The following is a 26,906-nucleotide window of genomic DNA, read 5'->3' on the forward strand; positions in this document are numbered from 1 at the left end:
CATTGCAGCATTAGTAAGCTTTTGTGGTACAAATGCAAATATCTTTCCCCATTGCAAACAGCTTTCCATGCAATAGAAGTCCATGCAAATTCCTTTCATTCACTGCTTATCGCAGCTTTCGTGAGATACATGATGAAGCTACCTTAAGTTTTTTTTTTAGGGTTAAAGAGTTTTCTAAACAACAATTAGTTTAGTAGCCCTGAAATACTAATTAAACCAGTGAAACCAGTGAAATGGTTTTATTTAATATTTTTCATTTATAAGTATTGAAACCAAGTTTTATCTTGACATTAGCTACAAGCTAACCTGTCCTGGAGGGATTCTCATCTGCACATTTCTCCAGTAAATATCACGATTTTGTTCTTCAGTGAAATGGAGCAGCCACAATGCAAATTCCTCTCTTCTCATTGTTTTCATGCCTCGAGAGAACTCTGTAAATTCAATTTCTTGCACTTCTTTTTGTAGATCTTCCATAAATCTATATGTTAAAAAAGCATTTCAGATGCCAAGGATTAAAACATTGACATTCAATCCTGGAGACTACTTTATAGATGCTATTGCATCAAATATTAAGCATAATTTTTATTTTTAGCATGCACTTAACATTTGAAAATGAGTATGAATTTAACAATGGATAAGCCAATATGCAAGTTTAAACTGCTGCGATAGTACAACTCCAAATCTGTGAGACTGACAGAATATGGTTTGGTGAACCAAATCACATTCAGTTGGACTCTCGGACTGGAGCTGTAAAGTCATACCAGCTAATCTTATCCATCAAATCCCATGATTGACCTTGACCAACAAAGTTTGATATTTGTTTGTTGGATGCGTGCACTCTACTTAAAGTCCCCTGGAAAGCTGACTGGATATATTAGAATGAAATATGTATTCATATTGTGCTGCACTCTGCTTCCACAGACGCACCCAGCATCAGCTGGTAGCACTATGGAGATGGTGAAGAAAGTTCTGTTCTGATACAGTCAGATACACATGTGGTATGTAAAATTGGGTCCTTGGAGAAATGGTAGTTGTGGACAAAATAGCTCTTCCGGGACCAACATCTGTTGGCTCTTCGTAAACCTTTCAAATATATGTTGAGATTCTTGAGTCAGAGTATCAAAAAAGCATAATAAACTGGAATTTCAATTTTACTGAAAAAGTAAATACGGTACTTCATTTTGATTTTAGTAATTATTTGAGTATATGAAATAAATGTCTGATAAACATTCTTTGATGGAGAACGGTTAATATCATATAGTAAATTGTGAATACAAATGGCATATAAAATGAGGAATGCCAAATAGCCATTGAAGATTCTACATTTAAGTAAGTCTGACTTTAATATTATGAGATGAAAACTGTCTGCAGTAATCTTGGTAATTCCTTTAACAATTAAAGTAACTGAAAAACCGTGCCTAAGATAAGTGTTTTGCGACCAGTTCATACTTTTAAATGGACATGATTGCTTTTTGCCAATAAAAGATTTGCGCTGTGAAAGGGGTGAGGGACAATACAAAGCCCAAAGAACAAAAAACACATAAACAAGGAAAATTACAGATCCTGTTAGCCAAGCAAGTTTCAAATAAAAGATTGATAAAATAACATGAAAAATAAAAAAGTGAGTATGAAAAAAATTGAAGTGGATATTAAGACAATAGACAATAGGTGCAGGAGTGGGCCATTCGGCTCTTCGAGCCAGCACTGCCATTCAATATGATCATGGCTATGATGCTGTCTATGTGGCATTTTCACTTTATCCCCATGACTGTTTGGGTTTCTTCCAGATCTGCGTGTTTTCTTCCCACATCCCAAAAATGTGCAGGTCTGTAGGTTAATTGACCATTATAATATCTCGGGGCTGGAGAAATCTCAGAAAACATGTGACAATAAATAGACCCTAGTTTGCACTGTCATGGAATAATCCCTTGGTTTGATTGCAATAACTGAGGTACATGTTGTGCATATCTTGGTGGGAGGCATATGCTGGGTAATGTGGTGAATGAGATGGAATACAATTCTGAGCTGCAAATAGACAGAATCCTGCTATTAGTGGGTGTAGCCCTGAAATGCCATGAAGCTTTGAGGCTCAGTGAGGAATAGAACTGAAATAAAATGAATAAATTCAGCACAGAAAATCAAGTGATCTATGAAATCACCTTCGAAGGGATCTAAAATAGGTGCTGTCTCAGAAAGCCAGCCGGCATCATGAATCCACACCATACTGGCCATGCTCTCATTTCATTCTTAGCTTTGGGAAGAAGGTATAGGAGTCTGAAAACCATGACCATCAGGTTCAAGATGTTTACTAGTATTGATGTTAATAATTTATTTATTTTTGGTTATTAAATGTTATCTCTGATTAGTGTGTTTACTGCAAGTAAACATTTCATTATTCCATTGTCGGTACATAAGACAATTAAACACTCTCTAATCCAGGGGTCGGCAACCTACTGCCCCCGGGCCGAATGCGGCCCGTAACCCGAAAGCAGGCGTGTGTTTTTTTCCGTAATCATCCAGCCCGCAGACTTCCTTCATCTCCAGTACCTCCCGGGCTCGAGGTGCCCAGGCGCGGTGACGTAAATACGCAAGGAGGCCTGCGCTGGCGGCCACAATTGCGGAGCTGTCGAACGCCGAGCTCTGGCTGCACCGCATCTTGTGCAAAGCCGCCGGCACGGCTGCGCACCTTCTGTGTCTGGGCTTCACTGTCGGGATCAGGGTTGTCAATAGGCCTGAGTGAGTGTGAGTATTTGAGCCACCGCCTTCAGGACAGAGCCAAGGCAATGGTTCGTAAGTACGCCATGTCCCTGAACGCTCATAACTAGGGGCCAGTACTGCGGGTGGCGTCCTCAAAGGGGCGGGATCCATGTGTACACGTGATAGACGTGGCCCGCCATCCGCTCACAGACATGTGTCCTGGCCCCTCTGCAGAACAAGGTTGCCAACCCCTGCTCTAATCCTAACATGTATGCCATTGGTTCCACCAAATATCACTTGCAATAAACAAGGGCACATATCAATTATGAAAATGGGAACATCAGGCAGCTATCAAACCATTATCCTATGGAGTTGAGGAAAAAGATTCTCATGTCTTTCTCTCAGACAATTCAATAAATTAGACAGAGATGGTGTAAAGGCACCTCAAATGCAGTTTCTGTGAAAAAATCAGACTGGTAGATTATGGAATCTGCTCATTCCAGGATTTCCATTTCTTTGTATTACATTAATATTGCTAAGCTATTGGCAATATCAATATCTTCCATATAAATGATCCTAATGCCTCCAGCATCAAGGAGAACTGCAGAGAAGGTGTTTCCTCGCTCACAGATGCCAAACATAAATGGCAATCGCCAGCAGTTATTTCTATAAACCACTGGCAGAGTCTTCAGAAAATATTTAGTTCACCCTTAGAAGCAAACAATGTGGCTTTTGTTTTGCTGACTTGTATAAGTCTTCCCAGTCAAAGTCAGAGAAGACTGACAGCCAGAAAATTAATTAAAGAAATGTCTGTGTCCAAACATGTACACTTGCAGCTTCTTTCTGTTGTGCTAATCCTCTGTAGTTTGTCAGGCAAATTAAATCAGGTAAATGCCAGAGAAAAACAAAACAGATTTTTATTTGATCTTGCTCTGTTGCTTTAAGATGAATATGACTCAATTACAAGTAGATATGGCACAGAATACAAACCCCTCTTCTACACTACATTATCAGCTATGGAAACTCAAGGAATTGCAGATGCTGGAATGTTGCGTAGCACAGCTGGCAGAGCTGCTGCCTCACAACGTTAAGAGACCCAGGTAGACAAAAAATGCTGGAGAAACTCAGCGGGTGAGGCAGCATCTATGGAGAGAAGGAATTGACCAGGGAGTTGCGGAGGGAACAATCTCTGCGGAAAGCAGAAAGGGAAGGAGATGGGTAGATGTGGCCAGTCATGGGATCCCGTTGTAGGTGGCGAAAATGTCATATGTTGTATGCGACGGCTGATGGGGTAGAAGGTGAGGACAAGGGGGACTCTCCTCCCTTCGTAACTCTAGGTCAATTTGTCCCTTTCCACCCAAACCACCACCTCCTCGGGTACTTTCCCCTGCAACCGCTGGAAATGCAACACTTGTCCCTTTACCTCCCCCCTCGACTCCATCCAAGGTGAGGCAGAGGTTCACCTGCACCTCCTCCAACGTCATCTACTGCATCCGCTGTTCTAGGTGTCAACTGCTCTACACCAGCGAGACCAAGCGCAGGCTCGGCGATCGCTTTGCTGAACACCTCCGCTCAGTCCGTGTTAATCAACCTGATCGCCCGGTTGCTCAGCACTTCAACTCCCCCTCCCATTCCCAATCTGACCTTTCTGTCCTGGGCCTCCTCCATTGCCAGAGTGAGGTCCAGCGCAAATTGGAGGAACAGCACCTCATATTTCGCTTAGGTAGTTTGCACCTCAGCGGTATGAATGTTGACTTCTCTAATTTTAGGTAGCCCTTGCTTTTTCCCTCCTTCCCCTCCCCCTTCTCCCACGTCCTACTGTCTCTGCCTACTTCTTTTCTCTTTCCCCCCACCCACCCGACATCAGTCTGAAGAAGGGTCTCGACCCGAAACATCGTCTATTCCTTCTCTCCATAGATGCTGCCTTACCCGCTGAGTTTCTCCAGCATTTTATGTCTACCTTCGATTGTTCCAACATCTGCAGTTCTTTCTTAAACGTTAAGAGACCCAGGTTTGATCCTGACCACGGGTGTTGCCTCTGGTTTTCACATTTTCCCTGTGACCATGTGGGTTTCCTCTGGGTGCTCCGGTTTCCACCCACATCTCAAAGATGCGTGGGTTTGAAGGTTAATTGGCTTCTGTAAATTGCCCCTGGTTTGTAGGGAGTGGATGCGAAAGTGGGATAACATAGTTCAAGTTCAAGTTCAAGTCATAGAACGTGTGAACGGGTGATTGATAGTCTGTGTTTTTGGTGATTGATGACCGATGGCCGTTTCCATGCTGTATCTCTAAAATAAACACAAGGTACTGGAGTAACTCAGCAGGTAAGGCAGTCTCTCCAGGACATGGATAGATGACGTTTCGGGTTGGGACCCGTCTTCTGACTCCTTCAGCTATGCTCAGCCCTTATTAGGAAGTCCTTTTTATGAATACTTTCTAATTAATAAAACACATGAAAGATGCAGGGACCCGAGGGTATTGGAGACCTGTATCTTTGTAAGCTTGAGCTACCATTACATCTTAAGCGATAACTAAAAAAACAGCCCTTTAGCCATGAACATTGATTAAAAAAAACAAAAGTGTAGCACACTGATATAAAAGAGACTCCTATCTGGAAAATGTGAATTTTCATTTGTCAGTTTGCTTCGGGAGTGTTAATGACTCTTTTGGTTTAAGGTTATACTAAACAGTATTAAAAAATATTTGCATCAAAAATGCACACATATTCAAACGAATAAGATGACTGACACAGTGAATTTCTAATTCAACAAAACTATTTACACTTTTTAAGTATTTATACATAGTGTGTCCCATAAATGTTTCTTTAAAAAAAACTATCCACCTCAGACTGACTCACAACTTAATGCAGTCTCTTGTTCTCGCAGACTTGATAAAATATCAAGAAGCAAAAATTACCATGGAGGCATCTACAATAAAATGCATTCAATACACATTCAACCCTGATACCACTGAAATAATCTTTCCTCCAATAATTTCTACTTTGTATCCCCCACAGGACTGATTAAGTATTAAGATATTGGATGTACAAGATAAATCTTCTTTATATGTTTCTGAACATAGGTTATGTAAAAAATGGCAATGGAAACTGGGAAAAAAAATACATGGTAGCTTCGAAGAAAAGTGCAATTCATTTGTTAAAGTGAGCCAAACATTGGATTATGGGGGATGCAAAATATGAAGCATATCACCAGCAGAGGGTGGTAGAAGCTTTCCAAAGGCACTTACTGCAGGTAAATTATATCCACACAAATATAAAAAGCAGTCCTGTGTGTAAAAGTTAGAATAACGCATGTTACACATTTTGAACCTGCTTAATATTTTCTTGAAGAAAACAATTATTGCTAAATATTTTATGGACAAACTGCAGTAAATTCTTTTGCAAGACTTCAAGTTTTTTTTTACATTGAGTACATCTTTAAAATCAATAGAAAGACGGTCAACAATGAAACTAGTGGCGTAATACACTAAATGAGTGTGAGTTGGAAGAAATATGCTTCCAATAAATAAATTAGTGGGTACCGTCCGATTCACCTCTATCCCATTGCGGACTCCGGACTTTGTCTCAGTAACTGATGTGCTCCAAAGAATGAGAATTATATTCTGCACTCTGTATCTTCTCCTTTGCTCTACCTATTGTACTTCAGTTTGACTTGATTGTATTTATGTATAGTATTATCGGATCTGATTGAATAACATGGAGAACAAAGCTTTTCACTGTACCTCGGAATGCGTGACAATAATAAATCTAAACCTATTCCAAACGTTTTAACCTAGCTGCCTGTCCTTTGTGGTGACTCCGCTAATACAAGCGACATTGTTGACATGGTGAACATTGCAGTTGTTACAAGTGGCAGAAAATAGGTGCTTTCGTAACAGACTGATTCCTGGCAGTTCCATGTTTCTCCATCACCCATGCAGGGCTGTACATTGACCAGCTCAGCTGATAACTTATAAAACCTGCCTGGTGAAGACTGCCAAGTTGTAAAGCCAGTCGAAACTAACATTAAAATACAGTTGCCTGGACGAGAGCCCAGTGTTTAATGATGAGCAGCATTGATTAACCCTGCATATGCTTCTCAACAATTGCAAAGTAGTCTGGAAATTTTGTTTTGTCTACATTAAACCCCAGAAAATCCTGTCATAAAGCCTGAAGAATATAATCATTCCGATTCTCCTTTCAACTATTAGAAACAAATGTAAATAGAAAATTTAATTTGTCACGTCTCAAGGAAAATTCCAAATGATGGCATTCTTGCTGTTTGAAAAATTGAATGTATTAAATCGGAATTGATTCTGAGTGGCTAAATCCAGGATTAGCATCATAACATTGCTGTGATGCAGGGCACTTTATCCAGAACTAATGCATTAATAGGCATTCAAGGATATACTTTGTCGGCACATTCTGCAAGGCAGTATTGAAGGTTTTGTAAACAGGGTATTTATATAAGCTTTGGAACCAATCATCAAAATATTCAGCTGGATTTTGTTGGATTAAATTTGATGCAGAACAACTGGATCCAAAAGGCAAGGTTTAAATTTGTTGCCCTGGGCTTCAAACTTTGTGGCTTAAGTTTCTTAGTTCTAAGATAATTTTTCACCACTGGCAGGACGATTGTTGATGATATCTGAATAACTTTTAATAGAAAATGCCTAAAGATGAAATGCTATCACCAATTCTTAATTTACAGCTGTTTAAATTCTAACCCAGTCTCATTTCCTGCTTATTTTGTGTCCAGTACAAAATTTCTGCTTATTTTGACTTCTTATGGTGCATCCGCCTTTTCACATAGACTTGAAATAAGTATTAATACTTGTTTCATAGACATGAATAAGTATTAAGATATATCATAGACTTATATAAGTATTAAGATATAATTTGTACACGATAAACCTGCAATTTCACATTAAAAAAATCAGGTTTGTCAGTCTCAATTGTGCAACCTCAAATTAAAGAAACATTTAAAACACAATTAAAAACAAGCTCGCCGAATAAGAACCCTGCTTGATGTGGAGAAATCATTGCAACGCAGAATTCCACATGCACATCTTGTACTTTAAAAGGCAAAATTACTCCTACATTTAACAACAAAGCTTAATTCTTCAATTAATTCCACCTTTCCTAGGTGCCAATATTATTTATGTTCATAAGTTGTAGGAGCAGAATTAGGCCATTTGGCCCAACAAGTCTACTCCGCCATTCAAATATGGCTGATCTAGCTTTCTCTCTCAACCCCATTCTCCTGTCTTCGCCCCATAACCCCTGACACCCATACTAATCTAAAACTTATCAATCTCCACCTTAAAAATATCCATTGACTTTGCCACCACAGCTTTATGTGGCAATGAATTCCACAGATTCACCACCCTCTAACTATTCACCACCCTCTAAATTCCTCCTCCTTTCTAAAGATGTGTCCTTTTATTCTGAAGCTATGGCCTCTGGTCCCAGACTCCCACGACATCCACTCCACATTCACTCTATCCAGGCCTTTCATTATTCCGTAAGTTTCAATGAGGTTCCCTCTCGTCCTTCCAAACTCCAGCGGGTACAGGCCCAGTGCCGTTAAATGCTCATCAATAATTCCTGGGATAATTCGCATTCTGTTGTGAAAAGGCCGATGCACCATAAGGATTGTGGCTTTACTGACCCATCTCTACATTTTTGACCCAGACATGAGTGAACCCCTCAAATGTTTAAGGTAGATGGATCTTGCTTTGTACACACAGACTGACACATTTGCCTATGTTACATCGGTTTCCGCATTTCTAAAATACATATTTGTCCTTGAAGAACTTTCCTAATGTCACAATTTCTGCTGTCAAACTTTCCATTTGACTTCAGATATCCAAAGGATTCTAAACTGCTCACCAGCAAAATGCAGTGTATCTGAGAAACATTATCATTTGTATGTAGCTGCTGCCTACTACAGTGCTCTCGTCTGCTCATGCACATTTGCACATTTAAAAATTATTAATGGGAAATGCCGGTTTTAACTCAACATGTGTTAGGAATATGATACACAATGGGGAGCAAATAGTTTATGGGAATATGTCACAAGTTTAGTCTGTAACTCATTCACGCCTGTGGCAGCTGAGTCATTAAAGCCCATCATCACATTCTGCTTTATGTTCCTGTAAAATCACATTTCTCACTTGGCATCCCATGTATAATTAAAGGTAAGGCTCAAATTAAGTCATTATCTGCACAAGGTGATGTAAAAGTTGCACTCCTCAGTTTTCTGTACAAGTTAATGTTAAAGTTGCATTCCTCTAAATGGTTAGCATGACTAACTTTGTTAATATAGTTTTTATTTTAAGTAATTTTATATTTCATTTTGCTATGAGTGTCCACAGGCTGTTCAACTAAGGCTTGAAGCCATGTCCAACTAGTCTTTACCTGAAAATAGACACAAAAAAACTGGAGTAACTCAGCAGGACAGGAGGCATCTCTGGTGAGATGGAATGGGTGATTTTCAGTTCGAGACCCTTCTTCAGTCTTCACTTGATGTCGACACATGCATTTCCTGGCAGGCCAACAATCCAAGAGTAATTTGTGCTAATTGCTTTCCCCCACCCTCCTCTTCCCATCCGAGTCCAGGGGTGCTGATATCAATCAGGTACACCAAAGGAGATTGACCATCCCAATAATAGACAATAGACAATAGGTGCAGGAGTAGGCCATTCGGCCCTTCGAGCCAGCGCCGCCATTAAATGTGATCATGGCTGATCATCCACAATCAGTACCTCGTTCCTGCCTTCTCACCATATCCCCTGACTCTAATATCTTTAAGAGCTATATCTAACTATCTCGAAAATATCCAGAGAACCGGCCTCCACTACCTTATGAGGCTGGGAATTCTACAGACTCATTACTCTCTGTTTTTCCTCATCTCCATTCCAAATGGCTAACTCCTTATTCTTAAACTGTGGCCCCTGGTTCTGGACTCCCCCAACATCGGGAACACGTTTCCTGCCTCCAGCGTATCCAAACCCTTAATAATCTTATATGTTTCAATAAGATATCCTCTCATCCTTCTAAATTCCAGAGTATTCAAGCCCAGCCGCTCCATTCTATCAACTTATGACAGTCCCGCCATCCCGGGAATTAACCTGGTGAACCTACGCTGCACTCCCTCAATAGTAAGAATGTCCTTCCTCAAATTTGGAGACCAAAACTGCACACAATACTGCAGGTGTGGTCTCACTAAAGCCCAGTAGAACTGCAGAAGGACCTTTTTGCTCCTATACTCAACTCCTCTTGTTGTGAAAGCCAACATGCCATTCGCTTTCTTCACTGCCTGCTGTACCTGCATGCTTACTTTCAGTGACTGATGAACAAGTACCCCCAGATCCCGTTGTACTTCCCCTTTTCCCAGCGACACCATTTAGATAATAATCTGCTTTCCTGTTTTTGCCACCAAAGTGGATAACCTCACATTTATCCACATTAAACTGCATCTGCCATGCATCTGCCATCTCACCCAACCTGTCCAAGTCATCCTGCATCCTCATAGCATCCTCTTCACAGTTCACACTGCCACCCAGCTTTGTGTCATACACTGGAGATACAACTTCAGGGTCAGTATGGAATAGAGTTAAAATCATGGGTGTTCTATCATCCTACCCATTCTCTATCTGTGTATGTTGAACCATATCTATTTTGTTACCAATTCTGAGTACTATCCAATCCAGAAAAGGTTAGTTTGAAGTTGATAAATCCAGTTTCTATTGCTTCTGGTAGATAGCAAGTTTATCTAATCAGTAGCTGAATCAAGTTGAGGAAGGTACCGCTTTAATTACTAATGTCTAAGAAAGAACTGCAGATGCTGGAAAAATCGAAGGTAGACAAAAAATACTGGAGAAATACAGCGGGTGAGGCAACATGTATGGAGAGAAGGAATTGGCGACTTTTCAGGTCAAAATCAGTCTGAAGAACAGTCTTGACCCGAAACGTCGCCAATTCTTTCTTTCCATAGATGCTGCCTGACCCGCTGAGTTTCTCAAGCATTTTTTGTCTAACTTTAATTACTAGTTTGTCTTGAAATAACTACGCACAACCTGGCATTAATACATGTGATAGAATTAACATGAAATGTACCAATTTATGGAGCAGGGAAGCTCAACCTTTGTTCCACTTCCCAAGTGCCCAATGGTTCCAGTAAAAAACGTGTCTGGATACTGGATCAAGGAAGGACAGACTCGTCTTGGCTGTGAGGTCTCTGCATAGGGTGATCCTATGACATGCATTATTAACGCTCTTTATGAATATGGCTACACAATCTTAAAATGGTTTCTCAGTAAGGAGTTGAGATCCCCAAGAGAAAAGGAAGATAAAATGGTTGGTTATTGTTAAGGTCACAGAAGAGTACAATTGACAAATAAAAATTGAAAGCATTAATTTCATTGTTAATGGCTACCATATAATTGCTAATGTTGCTGGAATAAAATAAATGACTGCTGTGTCTAGTTTTCTCCATTTAAGCATCAGACAATCTAAAAGGCAGATTTTCTGCAGTTTGAGCAATTCATTTTTTGAATGGCAATATTTTAAATTCTTCCTAATTGTTCATTCCTTCTATTTTTTCTTTGTTGGTTTACTTTTATTTTAAATCCATCACTGCTCCGATAGTTTTTGTTTTAACTTTCAGTATAATTTGCTATTTACTTTTCGTTGCAATTTTGTCTTCTGCCCTTTACAACATTCCTTCCAGATCTGGGAAAGTTATCTTCAGGTCACTTCTTGATTGGGTGATTAGTAAGTGAACATTTTCACTCTTGGGCTGTACCTGCTTCATGTCATGTAGAAAGCTAGTATATGAGAATGTTTTATTCCTTTTTTAAACAATATGTCTGGGTGAAAGACAGAAGGCTGGATTCCTGACTGAACACTCTTGCCAAGAAGCAGAGCCGGCAGAAAGTGATGGAAAGCAAGGTCTGTGGTCATCTGTTCAATTCAAAATAGTCTCTATATGTACTCTCTTCCTGAGAGTGCTTGCTGTGGATCATAATAATCTATTCCAAATTTGTATTTCACATATAACAAATAAAAATAATTATGATCTTAACAATAGTATTACTTAGCATTTACTTTCTAACATAGCATGACTATATTAAATGATAATTAAGCATCAGATAAAAAGGTTGCAAAGATATTTTGACAGTCTTAAAGCAGGTATATTCCATAAGCATTGCATTTCATTGTTCAAAATTGTTAATGATTTCCATTATCCAAGGTTTTCAAATGAGAATCTGAACAGATAGTACCTACATTGATGGAATAAACATGATTACTGGAGAGCTTTTTGGACATTTTGCTTAATATTTTTGTTTTAAAATAGAAACCTACAATTATACAAGCTTTGCCATGAGATAACAGCGTGCTTTTCCCTCATATTTCTGCTTTCAGGCTCAGTTGAAGATAGTTTTACAAAGATGGATATTACTAGAGCCAGGATGTTTAGACATTAAAAAACTGAAATAGGCAGGCAAAAAGGCATTATAAAATTGCAAAAAAGGCACAAAAAGGCATATATTGACCCAAAAAAAGGCATAAAAAGGCACTTATTTCCACCACCAAAATATGGTTCAAAATAATAATATAAAGGTATACTACATTAAATGACCAAAGTTGCCTGGTTGCACATAATTACTAGCATTTTTTTCAAATTATCTGACGTTAAAATATGTCGTCTGCCAGACAGAATATGCTTCAGTTGTGAAAAACCTCTTTCTACTCCAGCTGAGGTCACTGGTGCATAGCCGAAACAAGCTACAGACACTATATTCATATTGATATCTTGTGCATTACAACTACCTTTGAGAACTTTAGCTATGTTCTGTAGTTCTTCAAGAACTTTGTTAGCTAAAACCACCCTCACATTTTCCTTGTATGTCTTTACCTACATCGCCAAGAACTTTACGAATATCGTCAGTTACTTTGTTGAAAACCTGCAGAGGGTGATCCTATGACATGCATTATTAACGCTCTTTATGAATATGGCTACACAATCTTGAAATGGTTTCTCAGCAAGGAGTTGAGATCCCCAAGAGAAAAGGAAGATAAAATGGTTGGTTATTGTTAAGGTCACAGAAGAGTACAATTGACAAATAAAAATTGAAAGCATTAATTTCATTGTTAATGGCTACCATATAATTGCTAATGTTGCTGGAATAAAATAAATGACTGCTGTGTCTAGTTTTCTCCATTTAAGCATCAGACTGACAAAGGCAATCTAAAAGGCAGATTTTCTGCAGTTTGAGCAATTCATTTTTTGAATGGCAATATTTTAAATTCTTCCTAATTGTTCATTCCTTCTATTTTTTTCTTTGTTGGTTTACTTTTATTTTAAATCCATCACTGCTCCGATAGTTTTTGTTTTAACTTTCAGTATAATTTGCTATTTACTTTTCGTTGCAATTTTGTCTTCTGCCCTTTACAAAAACGTGACGAATCACTAATGTTTCGTCACGTTTCTCAAGGGAAGTGATAGCTTGTGGGATGTTTGCAAAATTGGAAGCAATAAACACAAGATCGCGGTGGAGGGACTTTTTCTGCATGATTTCACTGACGATCCCGACTGTAGCAGATTCTTCTTCTTCAAAACAGTTGACGATTTTGTATCTTTTCAAAGTTTGCAGCATAGTAGAGTACAGCAGAGAGCCATGTACCCCACCTAGTCAAAACGGGCTGAGGAGGCAGCGGAATCTCGGGTGCCATTTCCTTCAACAACTGTACATGTGACGGTACTTTGAGGAAGATTTTCTTGACATTGGAAACTACGTGACCGACATTTGGAAACAAGCTATGTCTGTGCTTGGCAATTCTATGAAGTCCTTGAGCTAAGCATGTCCAATGCAACATTTTGGGGAATAAAACTTTAAGTCACAAACAGAAGTACATTCTCGTGTTTTATACTTTCTGGCCAAATTACAGCGAGTGAAGATGTAAACAGCTGAGCAATAGTTGAGCTGTTTGACTTCCCCAATACTTCGGATGTCAACAAATACTCCTTTGATGGTTGACCTGCTTCCAGTGTACCGATGACCATATTGGCAACATATCTCCCCACAGCATCGGTTCTCTTGCCTATTGGGATCCATATTTTGTTGCATGCAACTTCATCTCTAATTTTCTGCACAACAATGTTGAAGTTGCTGTCAACATAATTTTTCCATAATGATGACTCGCTTGGTATATGTTCCTCTGTGTTTTTCTCTAAAAAACCTCAGAGATTTGTTTTCAAATTTCCACAGTGGAATTCCAGCATCAATGAATGCCTTGCACAAATCACTCGAAAACTCAGATTATTTGCTTGGGTAGTCTACACCCCAGCGGTATCAACATTGACTTCTCTAATTTTAGATAGCCCTTGTCTTCTCCCTCCTCCCCTCCCCCTTCCCAGCTCTCCTTCTAGTCCTACTGTCTCCGCCTCTTCCTTTCTTTTTCCCGTCCCCCCCCCACATCAGTCTGAAGAAGGGCCTCGACCCGAAACATCGCCTATTCCTTCTCTCCATAGATGTTGCCTCACCCGCTGAGTTTCTCCAGCATTTTTCGTCTACCTTCGATTTTTCCAGCAGTTCTTTCTTAAATAGATCTTGGAGAAAACTGAACCAGCGGGCAGCGGCACGAACGAATGAACAACCGACGGTGGCGCCCCGGGTTTTGCCCCGGTGGTGGAAGTTTTCTTGTAAGTTATAGTATGTTAACACGTTAATAATAACATTAATATTAATGTGTTAACATAGAAAACGTCATTGTAATCACAGTACAACTAGAGAAAATAGCATGACTTTTAGCAAAACGGTAAAGAAAAGGCTGATTTAGGCACTCAATTGTGAAAAAGGCATTAACCTGGTGAAATCATTATAAAAGGCATGAAAAGGCACATGGCATTTATGGCAAAATCCTGGCTCTAGATATTACAATAAGTTTAATAATCTTACCTAGGTTTCACACAACCTTTTTTCCTTTTGAATCTATCGCAACTCTTAGGTATAAAGCAAACCAATCTCATTGTGAAATATTACTGCTTTCTTTTTGACAATTAGAGACATATCTGTATGGCTCATCAGTCACCTCCTTTCAAAACACACAGGCACTTTGATCAATGGCCAACAATGATTTTCTGTGTGTGGTAAAGTGTTCTGAAGAAAGCTCAGATAAAAATCACATTTTTTCCATTAGGAACTAGAAAGATGATTTGGTTGATTTACCAACAAATACAAATTGGGTGAAAAGTGATATATGAACCAAGGTAGAAACCATGCTGACCCTTTTATCTTCTAAATAACTGCACAAAACCAGGTTTACTGGCATGTAACAAACTTTAAGCAGCTTTTATGGAGTGATCAAGAGCACATACCTTAACCATAAAGACAATGTGCAACTCCCTCATTGTACTCAAACACCTACAAATGTTGAAAAATTATCTGCAATAGACCATAAAAACAGGACCTAGAGCTCTTAACAGTCTGATGTGGGAGTACAAGTTCAATTAAAGTTTTCTATCTCTGTGGTAGGCACAAAGATTACCCACAAAACCATAAAAACACATTAAAAAATATATTATATATAAATACTGTGACCCAGTTGTTCAAACTGTTACAAAATGCCACATTGTTAATGTTTTGCATTTAAGATTTGAAGGTGAAAAATTTAGAAAACTGAAAAAATACATTTAAAAAGCTATATACAGGTCCACCACCGATTTTCAGGCATACTTGGTTACAGAGCCTTTCTGGGATTATTTGTTTTGTCAGAATAACAGAGATAGCAGCATCCAAGAGGAATCCAATGGTACCGGAAAGGTACACCTAGGCAGCCGAGGGGCAGTATATTGGCCCGTAAAGTTGGCCTTTGGTTGTCTTAGTTTCAGTTCAGTTTACTTTAGAGATACACTGCAGAAACAGGCCCTTTGGCCCACCGAGTCCGCACCTACCAGCCAACGCATGGGGGTCATGGGGAGAATGTACAAATTCCGTACAGACAGCACCCGTAGTCGCGATCGAACCTGGCTCTGCAAGTGCTGTAAGGTACCAACTCTACCGCTGCGCCACCATGCCGCCAAGTCAGCTGTGGGAAGGGATCTGCCGACTCCAGGCCAGAGTCTCAGAGCCCCGGCCTCCTCGCCCGGCCAAGGCTCCACATTGGGAGGGGATTTCAAGTGCGCTCTCTTAATTTTATCCGGATTAGTTTAGTTTATTATCACGTGTACCAAATACAGTAAAAAGCTTATGCAGCGTGCTAACCAGTCAGCGGGAAAACAATACATGACTACAATCGAGCCATTCATGGTGTACAGCTACATGATAAACGAATAACGATAAGCTAGTAAAGTCCAATCAAAGATAGTCCGAGGTTTAGAGGTGCCGGACCACCAGTTGCTAGATAATCGGTGGTGGACCTCTATATGCTGGGATCTAGTTGTTCAAACTGTTGTTTAAACTAATGGCCGAAGTGTTCTTCTACAAAACAATTAGTGATCTGAATGGGCAGAAACATACCTATAAAATTCTTTGTACTGGAGCTTAAGATCTCCTTCTTTCCCGAAGAAGTGCACCAACAATGTTGTGTTCATTTCTTTGTTAACTTCCTAGAGCAAAGAGAGAAACAGATTAGTCAACTTGAATCCAGTGCTCCCCAAAGTGCTCAATGGTCAACACTGGGAACAATCAAAATGGAACATTTTGAATAGTAACTCCAATCCATTTCACAGTCAGATATACATAGCAACACTCCATTAATCTGGCACACCCAATAGTTTGGTGCTGCTGGATGGGTAGATATTCTGAACTTTAGGACGTAATTGCATTAATACTTTAATACACTTTTCATACAGTTTGATGAAGATGTTACATCGTCAATCACAAATCTTCCAGTGAGCACGGTAACCTTCAAAGGAGTGTGAGAAACGGAAACAGCGAGTGCAGTTACAATATGAAGGAGGAACTGTAGATGCTGATTTATACCGAAGATAGGCACAAAATGCTGGAGTAAATCAGTGGGTTAGGCAGCATCTCTGGAGAAAAGGAATAGGTGATGTTTATGGGTTGGAACAGAAATGGTGTGAAGAAAGGTTCTGGACCGAAACCTATTCCTTTTCTCTGGAGATGCTGCCTGACCCGCTGAGTCACTCCAGTATTTTGTGTCTATCATCGTGCAGCTACAATGATTTTCAGAGCCAGGTGATTTTCCAGGGAAGGCAGGAATCGGGGCCCCAGTGAATGGAACGAAGCAGGTCATGCCCTGTTAGAAATAAGTCAGAATCAGCATATGGTGAGCAAGTCATAGATCCAGCTCGCCTAACACTTGCCAGGCTTTGGCCAGTCCCCACCTCTCTATACCAGCTATCTCCCCCCCTGCCACAATCAGCAAAGAAAGGTCCCAACCCGAAACATTTTCTGACCCGCTGAGTTTCTCCAGCACTTTGTGTTTTGCCAAGATTGCCAAATAGTGGCATACCAGATTATCGGTTTTACTGTATTTTAATTTTTAAACAAGGGCTCAATTTAAAACATTGTTGCCAATGCAATGTCCAGGTGTAGTATTTCAGTCAAATATTAAATGATATTTGCTATAATAAATTATCACATGGATTATATCGTCAAATTATTTGCTCGTATTCAACTATATCCTTGCAACCATCGAAGCACAAACTGCAAAATGATTCTAAACTATGCCAACAGACTGTTAATGTCCACAGTGGGTATCAGATCCACTTAACTTTTAATCAGTAAAGTAAAGAAAAACTCAACCGGTAGCCACAAAAGTAAATTGATTAAAAGTCATTAAATTGTCCTTTTAACTTTCCGTGTCTCTCGCCACAAGAGATTAATATGAAAAATATTTGTGTAAAAGGTCAGCCAGTAAAGAAATAATTTACAATTTATTATGTATAAGCAAGTAGTATTTATATTTTCTGTGAAACATTCCACATAGTTTTGAATGTTGCACAGCAGCAATCACAATCTTCCTGAATGTTCGTGCCTATATGTTTCATCAAAGTCCCTCAATGTTATAAAAACACAAACCCAATAAAAGAAATATACATAAATGCAATATTATTTATTTTTAAACATTTTCAAACTCCAGATTACATTTAAAATGACAGCCTGGATCTTGCTGGTAAATATCAGCGGTTTTGTGTAAGTGTTGCCAAACGCTGAAGTTTTGAACTATAAAACAGTGAAATCACAAATCTGTCAGTTCCCTGGACTGCTCAAGTCCATCTTGCATTTATGTTGGCAAAATTGCCTCTCTGATCTGACCCAGATCAGATTTCACTGGGTTTCTGAGTATTATGTCAAGGGAAAGGTAAGTTGAATTATTTGTCCTTTAGGTATTTTTTTGTTGATTAAAAAAAAGTAATTTTTCAATATGTTTTAATCATTTAATTAAAAAAAAACTTTCAATTATTTACTTCTGAATGTCAGAGACATTTAAGAACCATTAAAAGATAAAGGTGTGTTTGGGTGTGGGTCTCTCTGGTACAATGTCTTGTTCTACCCAGGCCATTCCACAGGAGTCAAGGTCGCTTCATGCCAACAATGGAGGCACTCTGCACTTACACTTGACACACAAGGACAAGTGGAGACCAGCGGGGTTGAATCTGAGTGCCAAGATCTGACTTGTTGTGAATGTACACCTTTGCTGCCCAAAAGTTTAACTTCCTACTGCCATGATTTCAGGTCTTTTTATTCTGTTCACATCTAATATATTTTAGAATCCTGATAATGGCAGTTCCCCATGTAAAAAATCCCAGTGACCCCATAAATACAGTGGTGACATAGGTCCTACAAATCTGCTCCTCATCTCTGGAAATACTATAGAAGATCTATTATAATTTAGAAAATGCTTGATTCTACACTAATATTAGCGCAGAATCAGACACATCAGATAGACAACAAGGATCCTGAAATGCTCCATGCGACATGAAAATGTATTCAGAAAGATGCATGCATGTACATATTCACACGCATGCACACACGTGTGTTCATGTTCTTGATTCAGACTTCTCTGGTCACAGACCAGTGATCATGAACATGATCTGCATCCATATTAGGTGCCCAATATTATCAATGCCTGTGAGGTAAAACAGTAAAATAATCTGGCTGCAGTGATGTATTAATCTGTTGGGAATGGGAACAAATTTGGAGCTTTGTTGTATCAGGTTTTCATGGTAACAGGGAAGTGTTTGTGATTTTGCCTGGCTGTCAATTTCAGTGATTCTTTGAAATGTTGCCTAATTCATTATAAAACATTCCTATGCAATTATGAATGACATCTGTGTTTACCACATAACGTGATGCAAATATGTCCAGTTAGATTGAAAACACTATCTCCACTGTTTATTCTTTGCCTGCATAGCCTGCATAGTCTTATAAACCACGACAGAGGATTTTGAGGCCCCTTACCAAGCTAGTGTTTTCCACTTATAATTCTTAAATCAAATAGCAACTGACAGATCACCCAGCAATATTTTGTTAGAACAAATGTTGGTTCCATTGCTAGATTTATATTTTGATCATTTAAAAAATACAGATGATAGTCATAGATCAAAGCATTTTTAAAATATATCTTAGATGCAAATACTGATATCATTTCTAAATATTTGAAAATATATTTTAATTATGAAAAGCAGAATCAAATCATTCTGGCAGATCACAAACATTTAATTTTCAGAAACATTACGTGTAATTTAAAATAATAAGCTTTAATCTTGGAAAAGCATGGAAATATTGAAGATCACAGTAGCTTAATTGACTGATTATTTGCAACAGGCTAGGTCATCTTGTAAATCTCCAAAAGGCATCACACCTACTTGTGCTTCCTCACACCAGAAGCTCTGATCTGAGAATGGCTAAAAAAGCTTAGTTTTTCATGGACCAGAGAAAACTATGCTGTTACAGCAACATTGTTATTGTCCATGACAATAATGCCTGTCATAGATTGCTTAAATGTTTTTGTTTCAGAAATAGGATCATATACCAGAACCTCACAAAGACAAACTCAATTCCTTCAGTTTAGGTTAGTTTAGTTTTGTTTGTTGTCACGTGTACCAAGGTACAGTGAAAAACTTTTGTTGTGTGCTAACCAGTCAGTGGAAAGACAATACATGATTACAATCGAGCCATCCTCAGTGTTCAGACACATGATAAAGGGAACAATGTGAATAATGTTTCGTGGAAGGTAAAGTCCTGAAAAGTCCCATCAAAGATAATCCAAGGGTTAAAATAATAGGTGACTCTATCTACCCACTCAACATGTCCCATTGAAAATTTAAAAGCGCATCTTTAGGGTTAGATTGTCTTAAAAAAAGCTTGGTTTGAGAACATGATTAAATAAAATTCAAATTATGCATTTGGAATTGAAACTCCGGCAAGTGAGTGCTTTTCCACTAACACATTGACTCCATCAATAAATTTCAGGACTGGCCAAGCTAGATCAGAGCTCTCCCTGGCAATTTCTTTAACATCTTTATTATTCAAATTCCTGGACCATTATCAAAAGACAATTTATGATTTTACTTTATGTGTTTATGTTATGACTGTAACACTCTGTTATAGCGATTTTAAATAAAGATCAAACCAAGTCAGTAATAAACTGCAGTGAATGTCAAATAACTTCAAACCACCCAGAATTTAATGCTGGATGAGCAGACTTTCAGTAAAATGAATGCAGGGGAAATGATGTGTGATTAACCCATGCCTATTAGAAGGAGTTGATGTTGCCTCGCCATTATCTTGAATTTAGTGACCACACAATGATAACTGCACAGTTTATTTCTCTTATGTATGACCGCAATGTCCAATGTTTTGTCTGCCGTCCAACACAGCCAGCTAGTCGATCAAACCAGCCCATTCTTCTTAAAGGGGAACTTCAGTATGGACTTTGGAATAAGATGGAGACCAATACACAGGTTTTGGAAGTCATGAATGAACTTGATGAGAGTAGAGTGGAAGGCCCAAAAGCCGTTGAAGGTGTACAATTCATCACCACATTAAAACAAGCTGCCAGTTAGTATCTGTTGTTTAACATATTCATTTTCCCTACCTTTGAACTCCGCTCCATGGTGTTTCAGAAGATGCTAGCTAGTGTCGACCATTTAACATACTCACTGTTATTTCCATTATACTTCCAATACACAGACTTGCCATTTGTTGTCACTACTTTTGAACTCCACTGCATGCAAAGTTTAGAGGACGCCAGCAAGTATCGATTGTCAATATATTCATTGTCTTTACCTTGACACATGTGGCACTCAGAAGCCACCAGCTGGTAGGAGAGGTCTTTAGGAGAGCTCGCCTTCCCCTACCCCTACTCACCATCAACAACACCAGTCACATCTGTGGAGTTTTATAAGTTCCTTGGAAGCATCAGCTCCAAGGACCTTAAATGGGGGGGCCACCATCAACTCCACAGGCAAAAAGGCCCAACAGAGGATGTACTTCCTGCAGCAGCCGAGGAAACACAATCTGCCACAGGCAATGATGGTCCAATTCTATACGGCCATCGTAGAGTCTGTCCTCACCTTCTCCATCATGGTCTGGTTTGGCTCAGCCACCAAGCACGACATCCAGAGGCTGCAGCGAATCGTTCGATCAGCTGAGAAGGTTGTTGGCTGCAACCTTCCCCCCATTGACGAACTGTACACTGCAAGGGCCAGGAAGCGAGCGGGTAAGATCATCTCTGACCCCTCTCAACCTGGCCGCAAACTCTTTGAATCACTTCCCTCTGGAAGGCGCTCCATTCTTTCAACATATGACAATCCAGCCATCCTGGGAATTTACCTGGTGAACATGCGCTGCACTCCCTCCATAGCAAGAATGTCCTTCCTCAAATTTGTAGACCATAACTGCACACAATACTCCAGGTGTGGTCTCACTAGGGCCCTGTACAACTGCAGATGGACGTCTCTGCTCCTACACTCAACTCCTCTTGTTATGAAGGCCAACATGCCATTAGCTTTCTTCACTGCCTGCTATACCTGCATGCTTACTTTCAGTGACTGATGTACAAGGACACCCAGATCTCGTTGTACTTCCCCTTTTCATAATTTGACACCATTTGGATAATAATCTGCCTTCCTGTTCTTGCCACCAAAGTGGATAACCTCATATTTTCCACATTAAACTGCATCTGCCATGCATCTGCCCACTCACCCAACCTGTCCAAGTCATCCTGCATCCTCATAGGATCCTCCTCACAGTTCACACTGTCACCCAGCATTGTGTCATCTGCAAATTTGCTAATGTTACTTTTAATCCCTTCATCTAAATCATGAATGTATATTGTAAATAGCTGCGGTCTCCACACCGAGCCTTGCGGTACCCCACTAGTCACTGCCTGCCATTCTGAAAGGGACCTGTTAATCTCTACTCTTTGTTTCCTGTCTGCCAAACAATTTTCTATGCATGTCAGTACCCTACCCCCAACATCATGTGTTCTAATTTTACCCACTAATCTCCTATGTGGGACCTTATCAGAGGCTTAAAGTCCAGGTACACTACATCCGCTGGCTCTCCCATGTCCATTTTCCTAGTTACATCCTCAAAAAAATCCAGAAGTTTAGTCAAGCATGATTTCCCCTTCGTAAATCCGTGTTGACTCGGACCTATCCTGTTACTGCTATCCAAATGTGCCGCTATTTCATCTTTTATAATTGACTCCAGCATCTTCCCCACCACTGATGTCAGGCTAATTGTCTATAAATCCCTGTTTTCTCCATCCCTCCTTTCTTAAAAGGTGGGATAACATTAGCTACCCTCCAATCCACAGGAACTGATCCTGAATCTATAGAAAATTGGAAAATGATCACCAATGCGTCCACAATTTCTAGAGCCAGTTCCTTAAGTACCCTGGGATGCAGACCATCAGGCCATGGGGATTTATCAACCTTCAGTCCCATCAGTCTTCACAACACCGTTTCTTGCCTAATGTGGATTTCCTTCAGTTCCTTCGTTACCCCAGATCCTCTGGCCACTAGTACATCAGGAAGTTTGTTTGGGTCCTCCTTAGTGAAGACAGATCCAAAGTACCCATTCAATTCATCTGCCATTTCCTTGTTCCCCATAATAAATTCACCCTTTTCAGTCTTCAAGGGTCCAACTTTGGTCTCAACTAATGTTTTCCTCTTAACATACCTGAAGAAGCTTTTACTATCCTGCTTTATATTCTTGGCTAGCTTACCTCGTACCTCATCTTTTCTCCCCGTATTGCTTTTTTAGTTATCTTCTGTTGCTCTTTAAACGTTACCCAAACCGCTGGCTTCCCGCACATCTTTGCTATGTTATACTATTCTTTTCTTTTTATACTATCCTTGACTTCCCTTGTCAGCCACGGTCGCCTCTTACTGCCCTTAGAATCTTTCTTCCTCTTTGGAATGAACTGATCCTCCACCTTCTGTATTATTCCCAAAAATACTTGCCATGGTCAAGCGGAGAACGCACAACGTGTTCCCTACAGACAGCACCCATAGTCAGGATCGAACCTGGGTCTCTGGCGCTGTAAGACAGCAGCTCTACCGCTGCACCACTGTGCCGCCCAAATGTTGCCCTGAAGTTCTATCATCTTGCACAAATTTCTGCTCAAGGAAGAAACTCTCCTCCTGCCAAGATTCTGTCCATGGATCAGGACTCTGACTTAAGATTTATTCGCCCCATCATATCACCACATTTTCTACTATAAAATGATACATTACATATACCAAGGATAGACACGTGATAGATGGAGTAATTCAGTGGCTCAAGCAGCATCTCTGGAGATCATGGATAGGTGACGATTCCGGGTCAGGATCTATTTCATATACCGTCAGCTGTTCATCCATGACTGATGTATCACCCGAGCACTTTGTGCAAAACTCAATTACATACAGTACATTCTTTAATCTAGTCCAACACTAGAGGGCATAACTATAAGATGAGTGGAGGCGTGCTTAATGGAGATGTGCGGGGCAAGTTTTTAACATATCGGGGCCTGGATCGCATTGCCAGGGGCGGTGGTGGAGGCAGGTACAATAATGGTGTTTAAGAGGCTTTTGGATAAGCACACGGAAGTGCAGGGAATGGACTTCCATGGTTTGGATAATAAAATGCCTGACACACTTGCAAGACTGCTGGAAAGCAGCATAAATGGAGACAGCTGCTCTCTTTTTGCATGGGGTTTGGGCAGAGCAATGGGCCTGTCTTCTCCTGCAAAGAAGTAGTGCGCAACCCTATTTTTTTTACTGCAGCATCCATGCTGTTGATCCCAATATACAGTACAAAGGGCCCCCACATGGTGTCTCACTACTCTGGTAATTTATGATTACTGAGATGTCACCTTGGAGACATGTCCTTATCACCACAAGGTTTGGATAGACTATCTTCTCCAAGATTCTGCAATCTCTAAAGATGCTCGACGGTCTCCAATGGCTTCCTCAAACTTATTTTTCACAGAAAGCAGCTTGCCACCACCCATACTGTAACCAATGGGGTAGCAACTTGCTAAGGGAACCATAAGGTTGATTAGTTAACATTTTAGTTTTAAGGTCCTTCGGCCCACTCCGTCTGCGCCAGCCAGCGATCCCCGTACGTCGCACTAGCCTGCACACGAGGGATAATTTACAATTTATTTTACCGAAGCCAAATTAACTTACAAACCTGTGAGACTTTGGAGTTTGAGAAGAAACCGGAGCACCCTGGGAAAACCTATGTGGTCACAGGGAGAACGTACAAACTCTGTACAGACAGCACCCATAGTCAGGATCGAACCCGGGTCTCTGGCGCTGTGAGGCAGCAACTCTACTGCTGCGTCACTGTGCTGCCGTATTTATATGGCCTTGAAAAGGTTGGTGTATATTCAATGGTTTGAAATGCTTAATGTTGAAACAAGGAACTGCAGGTGCTGGTTTACACAGCAGGACACAAAGTGCTGGGAGAACTCACCGGGTCAGGCAGATTCTCTGGAGAACATGGATAGGTGATGTTTTGGGTTGGGATGCTTATTTGGTCTTGGGTTTTATTGCTGATGTGTTCAAATTTGGGTGCATCTAGTAGAGCTGTGACCTCGGGTGCTGTCTGTATGGAGTTTGTTTGTTTTTCCCCGTAAACCGGTGCTCCGTTTCCCTCCCACAACCCAAAGACGTGCGTCGGTAGGTGAATTGGCTTCTGTAAATTCTGCCTAATGTATAGGCCAGTGGTTGCACCTGGGGAGAATTGATAATAATGTGGGACCAAGATAGGATTAGTGTATAAGATTGTTTTGTTGTGGACTCAGTGGGCCGAAGGGCTTGTGTCTCTCTCTATCACTCCCTTAGTGATAGAGAGAGACACTGAGATGAAGAGAAGCAAAGGAAACACAAGATGGCAACTCCAAGGGAACAGGAATTGTGTTAACTAAAAGTATATGTACATTTTACTACTTTTTCTGTCATATTCAATAGTCCAGCTCAACTTTCCTCTATTTTCAATATTCTGTTTTCCTCATCATTTATGACCTAAAATACATTTTGTTTCTTTTTGCCCACGCGGTCACATGAAGAATGTACAAACTCCGTACAGACAGCACCCGTAGTCAGGATCAAACCCAGGTCTCGAGCATTGTAAGGCAGCAACTCTACTGCTATGCCTCCGTGCCGCAGTTTGTTTTGGTGTTTTTCCTGAGAACACAAATTTCCCTTGCTTTCTCCTTAAATTGGTTAACTAACTGTGGCTGGGAAATCGGTATTGGTCTCTGAAGGTAAAGTCCTGAACTGCCTACATAAGCAGTGTAAACTTATTCTAGGCATGACTGCCTCTGACTTTGTGCTTTCTGCAACTGATCAATGCCGACCTATGGCAAAAAGAGCAAAACTGGGATATGAGATTTGAGAATGTTCACTTAGAAAATTCATTTTATGTACAGCATTCACAATTCAACTCACTTTTCAACACTACTCTGTCTATAAAGAAGCACAATGACAAGTAGCACCAACTTGTTTGTGAAACTTGTTTTTTAATCTAAATCTACCTAAGGTGTCCCTAAAGATTCATTTGAAAGTTGACCTCTGTGTCACCTTGTTTTACCATTGCATTATTACCTCTTTGATATTGTTTCATTTCTCCATTGTCAGCTGTCAGGCAATAACTGATTAGCTGACTTCAATTTTGTACCATTTAACATTGAGTTTTATACAGTCCCTTTAGTATGAATGACAAATTCCAGGGTAATACCACATTAGTTAAGAATTCAAACCGGGATGCAAAGGCTTTCTGATGTGGACATCTGCATTTCTCATCTCAGTGTTAAATCTTTCAACAATGATGTGGTTTAATTGCCATTGTGATTCTTTAAAGGTTGAAGGGATAGCATCAGAAAATGAGTCAAAGTTGTAATGCTGTCCTTTAGATGAATATGAAGTAATTGATCATATATTTGCCCAAAGACAATTCGATAACTGCATACACACAAAACGAATCATATTTTCTTTGATTCATTAATTCCTTTACTTTCAACATTTACAATTCCCATGTAGCTCGAATGTACTGAGAGCAATGCTCTGAGGTTTTGTATTATGATTATTGTGAAATGCAAGTTTAATTTAGTTTAGTTTATTGTCATGTGCCGAGGTACAGTAAAAAGCTTTTGTTGCGTGCTAACCAGTCAGCAGAAAGACAATACGTGATTGCAATCGAGCCAATCACAGTGTACAGATACATGATAAAGGGAATAATGTGAATAACGTTTAGTGCAAGATAAAGATATAGCCCAAAGGTAACATTTTAGAACACGTTAAGACTGCGAAGGCAGAAAATACCATGACGGTTGAATTAAGGGCTGGGAGAATATAATCTATAAAGACCCAAGGAACTGCAGATGCTGGAATCTTGAGCAGGCACCATCTGTGGAGGAAACGGATAGACGATATTTCATGTTGGGACCTTTCTTCAAAATATAATCCATTACAGGAAAGCAGTGTTTTCAGCAAAATTCACCAGCAAGACATTTGACAAAATGGTACGAAGACATGGTCATTGTGATATCATCAATCTAAGGGGAACATGATTGTTTTCAGCATAATTGAGCAAAAAATATACAATTAAGCAGTGATAGAAATATAACATTATGTAGGAATAAAAGCAATCGAAGATATTCAAGAGGTATTCACACAGGCTGGAATCGAACCACCAGCCTTTTGATCATACGGGAAAGAGCAATTGAGCTGAAGATC

The 26,906-nt window shown here is 39.9% G+C and overlaps 1 protein-coding gene across 2 annotated transcripts in view; it reads right to left on the reverse strand.

Moving 5' to 3' along the window:
- Positions 1–26,906, reverse strand: part of micu2 (mitochondrial calcium uptake 2) — a 301,355-nt gene that overhangs the window by 10,929 nt on the left and 263,520 nt on the right. For both annotated transcript variants that reach the window (XM_033022751.1, XM_033022750.1), the window contains 2 exons: positions 16,222–16,310; positions 307–478 (listed from right to left, as the gene is read on the reverse strand). In XM_033022751.1, coding sequence (XP_032878642.1) covers positions 307–478; positions 16,222–16,310 — 261 coding nt within the window. The remainder of the gene's footprint in view (positions 1–306; positions 479–16,221; positions 16,311–26,906) is intronic.

Source organism: Amblyraja radiata, chromosome 6, assembly GCF_010909765.2.
Source record: "Amblyraja radiata isolate CabotCenter1 chromosome 6, sAmbRad1.1.pri, whole genome shotgun sequence".
NCBI classification, from domain to species: domain Eukaryota; kingdom Metazoa; phylum Chordata; class Chondrichthyes; order Rajiformes; family Rajidae; genus Amblyraja; species Amblyraja radiata.